The 11,877-nt window shown below is 39.1% G+C and overlaps 1 protein-coding gene across 1 annotated transcript; it reads right to left on the bottom strand.

The window, feature by feature from the left end:
- Positions 1–75: 75 nt before the first annotated feature.
- LOC121397951 (C5a anaphylatoxin chemotactic receptor 1-like) lies at positions 76–1,179 on the bottom strand. Its single transcript, XM_041576270.1, has one exon. It carries the CDS (start codon positions 1,177–1,179, stop codon positions 76–78), a length of 1,104 nt encoding a protein of 367 aa, XP_041432204.1.
- Between the last annotated feature and the right edge of the window lie 10,698 nt (positions 1,180–11,877).

Raw genomic sequence — 11,877 nt, 5'->3', positions numbered from 1 at the left:
TTACTTTTAAAGCATGATGCAGGGTGGACAGTTTTTTGGAAACCCAAAGTAACAACCATAAAATACACTTTCTGTTTAATTACTGGGTACGTCTGAATTCCTTGAAAATGTCAGTCGGGTATTACTCAGGAAATCTGAGAGTGCAGCCCTAACTCGTGTTCCAGCCAGCACATATATGATGGGGTTTAAGAAACAGTTAGTATAAGCTATGCTTATCAACATGGGCATTATCATATAGACCTTATATACCAGTTCAAGGTTCAATTTGCGTAAAGCAGCTAATAGTATAATCTCAGAGCTCACCAGTGGAGTCCAGGTTAAGAAGAAAAACAAGATTACAGCAGTTATTATCCTGTATAGTCTGGGGGACTTCATTCCCTGAGATTTGCTTCCTTGCAGAGCAATGATTACATTGGAGAACACAATCACGACTAATGGGATAAAGTAACCAATAACTAGACAAGGAATTAAAGTACATTCTGTTATAAACACTATATCATCAAGGTCACGTTTACACCATCCCAGTGGTTTTGGAATAAAAATTAGTCTTGAATTTAAAAGCTCTGTGCTTTTATTCCCGACGTGAGTATCCTTTTCTACATTGTGACTCAGCTCTGGTTTATTGCCATGGAGTCTTCTGAAGGATTGTTCCACACTTATCATCCTGCACTCTGTTTTGTTATCATACATCTGTTCATCACTTAAAAATAACACAGGAAGGCCTAATAGAGCTGTTATTGTCCAAATGACTGCACAGGTCCAGAAACAAGTACGTTCAGAGAAGAACTTAAAATGCCATATTGGTTTGGCTATAGATAAAACCCTGTCAATATTTAGGGCCATGATTGTAAAAATACTAGTGTACAAATTACATGCAGAAGAGTAATTATATAATTTGCATAAATTCGATCCAAAGGGCCAGTTCCCTGTCCACACAGCAACAGCATATAATGGCAAGCTCAACGTAAAAGCAAGATCTGCTAAAGCCAGATTCAGAAACCAAATTTTACATTTATGCTTTTTCATGATGGTTCCTGTGACACCAATGATGATGGCATTTCCCACTAACCCTACAGCACAGGTGAGGACAGTTAACACAAAGCTAATGTACTGAACAATCCTGAAACTTTCTTTGAAGTCCATGGGTAGGTTATGGTTGCAGATATCTTCATTGTCCATTGTTGATCCTGAAAATGAAGAGAACATGAGAAGAATTTAGAGCTCCATCATCCTAATGGGATTTGGGATGATGCCATGGAGCATCATAGAGAGGAAATCTATTGCTCCTGCAGCATCTCAAAGTCACTAGAATGATCATCAGATGCAGGCACAGAGGTGTCTTATTTTCTGTCTTATTTATGTCTTATCCTGCACTGTGCATAACTAGTGTAGCAGGGGAACACCAAAACCCTAATGTGGCACATGGGGAGATTAGTCGCCCAGCAACAAATCTTCTATTCTTTGGGCGACTAATCTCCCTGAAGTGCCTTTCCGCAGGCGATTCATATTCTAGCCGGCGGGAAGGCATTATGCGAGATTAGTCGCATGAAGAAGAGGATATTTGTCGCTGGACAACTAATCTCCCCGGGAATCGTCACATGTACCACCACCTTAAGGCTTCCTAAATGACAATCATTGTCATTTATTTTTGCAGTAGATAAGGAAATGATTTATAAGTCGTGTGTTAAAGCCCTGAAGCATGAGTCATTGTGCAAGTGTGCACTTATGATTAGTACTTGGTATTTTTTAACTACCTCTTAGTATAGTTAAATTGATGCTAGGGTGCAGATGAATGATTATGTTAGTATGACCAAGAGCTGAGTGGTAGCTACTTTAATTTTCTGCTTAAAACAATCCTTTTATCTACCACCACCATCCTTTTAAGACTAGTGTAGACATCACTGCTCTGTGTAATGGCCCATATGAAATTAATGTCATGAAATAATGGTCATGAAAATAATTAATGGCAAATCAGAATTTGGAATTCGGTGTGTTTTGATGACCAGCCTGCCCAGGTCAATGAGAGCATACAACACTGACATCAACTACATTAAGCAGAAGGTGCCACTGCCATTGTAGAAGAGTAATTATATAATTATATAAGAGTACGTTGCAGAGAAGAAGTGATAAAGGTAAGTTTTAAGAGATACACAATTTCCTCAGTATACTTCAGAATCACTTAATTGCTGTAAAATGTCAATATTTTAAAAGATGTGATTTTTTTAATATAATATGTTTGCTGACAGTTCCAACCTTTTCGAGACTGTGCCTTGGCTTTGGAATTATTTTCCTTGATATCCCAACCTAACAGCCTACTCTTTGAGTCTCCTAAAGTTACTTTTATAAATGCTTACCACATGCCCCTTTGGCATGTGATGCTAGAATTTCAAGATATAATAATGGCCATAAAATACTTTTGCCAGATATTTTATTAAATACTGAATATGGGCACCATTTGTTCACAATTTCTTAAACACAAAATGAATGATTGTATTCTGTGATTATATTTACATATGGATAATGTTATTTCTTTTATACATTTATTTTGTCAGCAGCAATTGTATTCACACCATTAATTTTGTTTGCTTTGTGTAAACATACAACATAATTCATGAGTTATTTAACAGAATTGAATTTAATGTTATAAGATGGCCCCCCAAATAGTCCTCTAATTTTTTTCCCTAGAGTTGTGCCTTTGCCCTTTGAAAGGAGAGAACGGATTATTTGAAAATATTTGTGTAGGTACATTGTTACGTCACTAAATCGAAATAGAGGCAAACAATAGTTTAACTGCTTTTATCCATAAATCGTGTTCAGATACATTTGTTTTTTCAAGTAAATTAAATGTATTTTCTTTCCTTTGTATCCACAATTCTTCACCCAAACTCCCTAATCTTCTTATTTATATATACGTACTTATAGTTTGGGATCCTTTGCACTTTTTTCAAAGTAGTTATTCCCTCGCTGCTCTTTCAGTGTACCCTAAAATCATAATCTATACAGTATTTATTCCAGATCCAGTACCTTCTGTCCATATGTAGATTTGAATTTATATAGTGCTACTTGTGTATGCACAACTTTCCACTCTACTCTACTCTACACATCTTCTGCTACCATCTATGTGTACCCTTCCCCCTCTTCCTCTTCATTAAATCTTTACATCCAAATATTAACCCACACATCTTATTTCTGATCTGATCACACAGCTTATTTCCCCTTGTTCCCTTATATCTGTATCCATCTACTTCCTCTACATTTGTTCTCTTTCTTTTACTTACCTTAAGGAGCAGCTGCCCTAGACTTCACTTTTCCTCTGTCCACAGCCCGATCACCCAAAATCTTTTCCTGGTCTCTCTTCTGTATCAGACAGTACCACTATGTATCTTCTTTCCTTTGTTTTACAAAAGTTTTCCCCCTGAGATTTTAGCTAATGGAAATGGAATAAACTGACTAATGCTCCATCATTTAGCATTTTCTGTAATTAACAGATATTTGTCATAACAGGATTTTTTTGTAGCCGAGTGCAGTCATTTTACTAAAATGTTGTGCTCTTCTTTTTTCTAATTAGAGCCATGTTCTGACTTAGGCAAATATAATAGCATTGACAACATCTTATTTCATTTTGAAAAAAAGGACAGGCACTATTCGAACTGAATTTTACCTTAGATGAAATAATGGTCCGAAATCCATTTATGTATTATAACAATTATATATCACGAATATATTTTGCACAAGAAAATTGCAATTGCAAACACAGTCACACTTTCAAATACATATTGCAAATGCTTATAATTAGTGATGGGTGAATCTGTCCCCTTTTGCTTCGCGGAGAAATTCGTGAAACTCCGGAAAAATTTGCGTAACAGCAAAAAATTTGCGAAACCCATTGAAGTCAATGGGTGTCAAAATTATTTTGACAAGCGACAAATTTGGCACAAGCGACAATTTTTACACATGCAACTCTTTTGTCCAAAAGCAGTAAAATCAATGGATGTCCGAAATTTTTTTGATGGGAGAATTTTTATGCGTGCAACAATTTTTACACGCGCAACTCTTTTGTCAAAATGCATTACAGTCAATGGGCATCCGAATAAGTTTGACGTGCATCAATTTTGATGAGCGACAATACTTTTTGTCCAGGTAATTTTCCCACAATGATTTTCTCAGTAGTTTCTTGAAAACATTAGTTGTCGGCGGAATTCAGAAATTCGACGTGAATCCATGTCTGGTGAATAAATTCGCCCATGAATGATAATGCCTGTTTTCCCATTCTTATGTTCCCAGGCATCAGGGTTGTGCTTTAGATAGAAGCCTCTCGTTGTAGCAAATATGGCTGCAATGATAGCATTAATTGATGACATTCATTAAAGGAGAAGGAAAGGCATATTTAATTGGGGTGCTCCTATCAGGAGAAAACGGCACTGGTACGGGGGTTCTTCCAGCGAGCACCACGAAGCGATCAGCTTCCTTCTTCTTCTTTCATCAAATTTCCCGGGGCAGACACATGCATGGTAGAATGAAATAGCCGACTTTTTTGTTAAAGTTCTGCATTTCGTGATACTGCACATGCACATCCGCGTGGAGAAAGAAGGAAGCAGATTGGTCCGTGGTGCTCGATGGAAGAACCCAGGTTAGTATATGTATATTCAGTTGGGAGTGCCTAACATTTGACACCCCCAAGTTAATAGAGCCTTTCCTTCTTTTTGAAAGTATTTACACTAACAGATTGCCTTCACTTGTGCATATTGGCACCAATCACAAATGAGGCCATACTGCTATATGGTTCTCAGTGTTATTTAATCAAAAAAGGAGTAAATACAATTCCAAGTTCTATGGCTGAAATTCATTTTGGCACATGAAAACAGCTCTTGGGATTTTGTTTTCCAGTTTTAAATGTTCAACACAACATTTTTTATTGGGCTTATTTTTGACAAAGAGCTTAGGTGTACACTATCTTCTTGTTGATTGTCATCATCTTTCGGATACAGTTGAGTTGTATCAGATAAAATCACACATTAATGTGCTATAAATATAAACATACAAATCAAGAAATCTCACATAATTGCCGTATGAGAACTACACTGCTTTAGCAGCTAGAAACTGAAAGCAACTGTATTATTAAAGTAGACCAATTATATTAAACTGAGCTTTTATAAAGGTAGTAAGGATAAGAAGATAACAATTATTAATTACTTTTATACTACTGACAACTGCAGGATTATAATAGTCCAACTGCAATAAGGCACTGTCACGGTCGGCACCCAACACCAGAACAAATGCCAAGCACCCTGATCTCGGCTCATGCTTCACCTGTAGTGTGACCACCTTTGGCCTCGGGAGGAGCCCTCAGCTACTTGGATGCCACCAGGACTTAAACGAGAGGTGCAAGGCTAGAGGTTCTGGATAGGCAGAGGGGCACGACTGTTAGCTAGAGTCTTTAGGCCGAAGGTCGCGGTACAAGACGTTAGGCAATGGAGTAGTCAGATCGGGTCGAGGCAGGCAGAGAACAAACATAGTCAGGCAGGCAAGGGTCAAACCAGGAAGTCAATCAGAGGGTTAAGCAGAAGAGGTAGTCGGTATTCAGGCAAGGGTCAGGATCCAGAGGTCAGAATAGTCAAAAGCCAGGCAGGGGGTCACAACAGGAATCAAACAAGTTCAAAACAGAATAGCAAAAGCTCAGATAGCATCAGGAACAAACTCCTATCACGGGCAAGGTCCAGTAATCAAAATAGGGTATTCATACTTTTGAATTTCGCGCCAATTGACGCCAGCGTGCCTGCTCTTTTAAGAACTGCCGAGGCACGCGCGCGCCTTAAGACTCCAGCGCCGGCATGAGGGAGGAATCGGCGCAGTGTGGCGGGCGTCCCCGCCGCACCGGGTAAGACCTTACAGGCACATCTTTTATAGAGTCAATAAAAGCCCTAGTGCTAAAATAAATGTGAATGTTCATAAAAAAAAAGGGATGAATTCTTACTTGTCCCTTGGCAAAATGGAAGAATTAATCTAACAAAAATCAGATAATTAAATTCCTTTTCAACCCCCTAGGTGCATGGGTTTCTCAAAGCCATATAAAGAAACACTCTTGTTATAATATTGTTCTAAAGCCAATACTCTGATGCACCTTTTTAGAATAAGCCATTTTCAACTCATGTACTTTTAAATGCATTGTTTCATTGGTCTTTATTGATACCCGATTAATAAATACCACCGTGAGTCATGAAATTTGATCCCAAACTAGTTACATTTTGTATTTGCTGTTCTTTAGTGATAACCTACAGTAGCTTGATGTTTTCTGATGTGGCATTATGGTTACCCACACAGTATGGGAATTTATAATGTAACTATAGGTGCATTGTATGCATCAACTATAATAAAATAGAGAGGCACACCGAGATTTTGTATGCAAAACTATACTGAGCACTGCATGATTTTTTTGTATGCATAACATCTATGAAGGAAATTTAGTAAAAATAACAATAAAGCCAAATGGTTGTTTTTTTTTTTGCATTTCTTTGATAATATAAACTAAAAAAAAAACATAATTGTTACTGCTCCATGTTAAGTTTCTACAGCCCTCTTAAGCTGGCAGACAGACTGAGTCGGCAGCTTATTGGCCCATGTGTGGGGTCCTCCAACGGGCTTCCTGATGTCGATTGGGCAGGGTTAAAAATCCAATCGGATCACAGCCTCATCTGTACACTGAGGTCACGTGATTTGACCGCGCGTATTGGCTGCATTATGATCCAATCATTGGGTCCTAGGGATCGGATTAACCCCATATCGCCCACCTCAATGTGGGCATATCGGGGAGAGATCTCTATGTGTATGCCCACCTTTATTCTAAATTTGTTACTCATTAATTGGTAAACTCTGTAATATTGGGGTATGCAGTTATTGTGAAGAGTTATTTATAATAGCTCCTGTCAATGTAATCTGGGTTATTGAAATAAATTAAAATTTTAATGCATATTTATGTCTCTCGTAATTCTCTACTATGTCTTATTTTTCATTTAAATTCAACATGCCACTACTATCCACGTCATCTGGCTATATGATAAACTGGCTATCCACTCACTTCCCCCTCAGAATCTCAGAAAAAGAAAATCACTAAGACATGTGTTAGGTGGCCTGTGGTTTTTAAAGAAGCCCTGATGATTTATTATTAAACAAGCTTGCTATATAATTGACAAAATTCTCACAACAGTTCAAACCCTCTAGGTTTCTCCGAGGTGATATTTGTTTCTGGCCCTATTACTAGATAGTTAGGGACCCTATCCTGACGTATCTCCAACCATGGGGTATGACTTCCCTTTAATGGAGTGTATGGTGGGGTAGATAGATATCCCTATCTAACTGATTCAAGTTAGTATTTTAATCCAAATCTCCTACTAATTAGACCTTAGACTACCATCCGCCTGAAGATAGTAATTGTGAGAGGTGTAAGATGACCCAGGACTCATATATTCTCTACTGTACACATCATATTTTTGAACAAACTCATACCCTTTTTAGGTCTCAATATATTTTAATAAGCCAGGGATACTCTCCTATCTTGACCACCCATTGCCTCATGTCTACAGTTGCCTGATGCTAGCATGGCATCAGTTTTCTCTATACATCACTGCTAAAGTATTTCTGACTACGGGACATAGCACTCTGAATATCTATTTGAGGCAATTTTACAATCACATCAACCAAAGCAATGCTACAATAACTCTCTCTTTAGGGCTGTTTGTCCCTTGATTCATGTTCAGGGCATTAGCAGATTCCCCATTGGTGTCCGTATGGACAGTCAAAATGCAGTCAACCATTCATTAATGGTTCAGATAAATGTAAGGCTGGTCTCTTTATCGCCAAACTAATTCTTTCATTATCTACCATAGTTTATTAGCCCATTTCTAGATTATGCTGCTTGACTTGGACTGCATGTATGTGAGGTTGATCAAGTGTTGAATGTTCATATGAATGTAAGCTATGTAAAATGTGTGGTTGGCAGAATGTTAAATGGAAATGTGATCAGTGGCGGAACTACCAGGGGCGCAAAGGGTGCAGCTGCTCCAGGGTCCCTGCCACTGATGGGGCCCGCCCTGCTGTGTACCGGGCAGTGCTGGACAGAATACCGGAGCTTTTTTTTCCCCCTGTAGGTTTTTTTCCCCACAGCAAAGAGCGTGGGAGGATTGGTCTGCACGAGAACCTGTACTTTACAGTAGCCTGCATGCGCTCGTGCTCTGACCTGGACTGCTGCTGTCTCAACATTTACAGAGGAGTTAAGGCTACGAGGCAAGACTCACATCACCTGCCTTCTTTGACTCCCCCCCAGAATGGTATGTGAAAATGCAGATTTGGTGGTCTGTTCTCTCAGTGTCCCAGGCTGCTGCTTGCTCCTTGTTCTAACCCTCCCCCACCGCACATACAGTACATGGGAGTTGAGACTCATGAGTCCTAAGAGATAAGGGAAAGTGCAGTGCGAAACAGGGAAAGAAACTTACAGATTCAGGCTTTTTTGGGGTTTGAAGCAGGAGAGAGCTGGAGTTATGTGTGGGGAACAGGGGGGGGGGGTGGAGGAACAGAGAATGAAATATATAAAGTCACGTCACTACAGACAATGCTGCCTATCCACATGCCTTTTATGGGGGGGAGGTTTGAAGATGATGTGATACTCAAAGTTCCCCATATAACTCAGCCTGCAGCCTTGTGTCTTTATATGGTCACAGAACCCCTCAGTGACTTCTAATATCCTTATCATTTACAGGAGGGGGTACATTATCCCTTATAATACATGAGTAATACTCAAAGTTCCCCGTATAACGCAGCCTGCAGCCTTGTGTCTTTATATAGTCACAGAACAACCCCTCAGTGACTTGTAATATCCTTATCATTTACAGTAGGGGGTAGATTATCCCATATAATACATGAGTGATACTCAAAGTTCCCCGTATAACTCAGCCTGCAGCCTTGTGCCTTTATATGGTCACAGAACCCCTCACTGACTTTGAATATCCTTATGATTTACAGTAGGGGGTACATTATCCCTTAAACCATTATAATACAGTGAAACCTCAATTTTACATGTCCTTTTTACATGTAACTTTTAAGTTAACTTTTAGTATGTTATATAAAGCAACTTCAATTGGTTTTCATTATTTCTTTTATTGTTTTTGAGTTTTTTCTTTCCTCTTCTACATCTTTCCAGCTTTCAAATGGGGGTCATCTAAAAAACAAACTCTCCTATTCATATTCCAGTCTCTTATTCAAATCAATGCATGGTTGCTAGGGGAATTTGGATCCTAGCAACTAGACTGCTGAAATTCCAAACTCAAGAGCAGCTGAATAAAAAGCTAAATAACTCAAAAACCACAAATAATAGAAAATTAAAACCAATTGCAAATTGTCTCAGAATATCCCTCTCTACATCATACTAAAAGTTAACTCAAAGATGAACAACCCCTTTAGGGGGGCCAAGTTGTAAATTTCTGTACTGGGGCCCTTAGGGAACTAGTTACGCCACTGAATGTGATTGTGAATTGTGGCGTGCTTGGAAATTGTTGTAAATATCTGAATGTAATTACTAGGAATTACCACAAGGTGGCAGTGGTGTCAAACCTATGGGTTCAGGAGGTTCCATGCTGGATAGCAGAGGGAAGGCACATGCACAGAATTAAGAGCAGCACATGAACAGTAAGTGTCAGGGTAATGTTTAATTGAGGATGGTATTTAAAGGGGGAGACACACCCAAAGGGATGTCCTGTTTCGGGGAAAACCTCTGTACATTTGGCGAGAAAGAGTCCAACTGATGTAAGGAAAGTGTACCAAATAAACATTTCAAGTTTGTTTTATAGTCAAGTGTGTGGACTTCAATCTTTGGATCAAGCTGGGTTTCCATGGTAACGGTGTTAACCCCTTCCTACCCTTACATGTAGGTCTACAGCATACCTGCAGTATGATTATATTGGTCTAACTCTACCTCAGTCTTATTTTATCATAAGACTGATATAGATTAAATTAGACAACGCACTTATCACCATGGCACATCAGCTTTCCTTTCATTGGATACGTGATTTTTCAGGTTCTTTTTAAAAGAAAAAGCATGGTGGGACGAGGTGAGCCTTCGGAACTAAACATTATAAAGTTTGCCCCATTATCAAAATAAATCTTGACATACGAGTTTAAGTCTGTGGATGAGATACTGTACCATTCCTAATGTAGCTCATAGACAATCACAACTATAGTTTGTCATGATATCTGGGAGGTGTAATTAGCTCTGCACTTGTACTAAGGATATTGTGCTTCTGTGAATTTGAGTGGCTTTATTTCCTTGGGACAATCACAATCACTACCATGTGCAACTTGTCAAAAAGAAAAATCATTTATTGTGACAGTGTACAATCAATAACACTATTATGGGGCAAAGTTACTAAAGGACGAAGCGCCTAACGATAGTGTAGCGCATTTTCATTAATTCGCCGATTCACTAACGGACACTGGCGTAAATTCGCTAGTGTTACTTCACACCCTTACGCCTGGCGAATTTGCACCTGGCGAATTTGCGCAATGGACCTAACTACGCAAATTCACTAACGCGCGCATTTTTCTGAACGCTACCTTTTACGCCAGACTTCCTTCGCCACCTCAGACCAGGCGAAGTGCAATAGAGTAGATAGGGATTGCTTCAAAAAAAGTTCAAATTTTTTCTAAGTCCCAAAAAACGCTGGCATTTTTTCTTTTTTTATGGGTGAAAAAGTTCGAAATTTTTTTTGGGGCTACCCTCCTTCCCCCCTACATTTCCTAACTCGTGGCACCTTAACTATACAGTGGGCACATGTGTAGGGCAAAATAAATTTTTTATTTGATGTTTTGAAGGATTCCCAGGCTTGTGTAGTGATGCTACATATACCTCCATTGTAAATTCAATTTGGCGCCGTATGCAAATTAAGCATCGCTAGCGTAACTTCGCTTTGCCTGGCAAATTAACGCTAGTGCAACTTCGCAACCTTACGCTTCCCCTGAGCACAACTTCGGATTTTAGTGAATTTGCGTAGCGCTGGCAAAAATTCGCAGACGCTGGCGCAACTACGAATCTTAGTGAATTGGCCCCTCTGTAGTTAAGGCATGTTTAAGAAGACAGCACATTTATCTAAACATTTACAGTTATGTTTCCTCTTTCCCCAAACGTCGGTTCATCTATGGTGCGCACAGCCGCACACTTCCGGGTTTATGCCGGCAGTGAGTGACGTCATCGTGCATGGAGCGAAATTCAAATGTATATGGATTCTGGCTTGAACTCGTGGCCCGTTGTTAGGTCTAACTAGATTAGTTCCTGGGTGTTTATTCTTTGTGAATCCCATTGTGTAAACTGGTTTTGACCCTTGCCTGCCTGACTATTTTGAACTCTGCAATCCTGACCCTTGCCTGTCTATATATATATATTATGAATATTATCAACCTGAAGGCAACAGTGTCAGAAATACCAGAAGATACTCCTTCCTTTAGGGCACATATTTTAGATTCTCTTCTTGAAAATAGATATATTAGCAAATGATATATACTATAACATCATGTGCTGGTAGAGATATTAATCTTTGATAATAATGGGATCCCTGTATTAATTTGGTCTTTCTTTGTTCATGCTGCAAACTTAATTTTAAGTCCTCTGTTGTCACATGTGACTGCAGTCTTGGAACATGTGAGCACATTTTGGACCCTTTGGTCGACTAACACAAAAATGAGGGGGCTAAGGCAGCAGTTGGAATCAGATATACTTTCCAGCGTAGGCATATACGTACAAATTTTAATAAACGGTGCGAAATCCATGCTGAAAATTGCTTTGACCAGAATAATCAGCCCTATGAACTTGGAGACCAGCTAAGGAAATAAAAT

The sequence above is a fragment of the Xenopus laevis genome, chromosome 9_10L, assembly GCF_017654675.1.
Source record: "Xenopus laevis strain J_2021 chromosome 9_10L, Xenopus_laevis_v10.1, whole genome shotgun sequence".
Classification (NCBI taxonomy): domain Eukaryota; kingdom Metazoa; phylum Chordata; class Amphibia; order Anura; family Pipidae; genus Xenopus; species Xenopus laevis.
The sequence above is the reverse complement of the archived record's forward strand: the minus strand, read 5'-3'. Positions and strand labels throughout refer to the sequence as shown.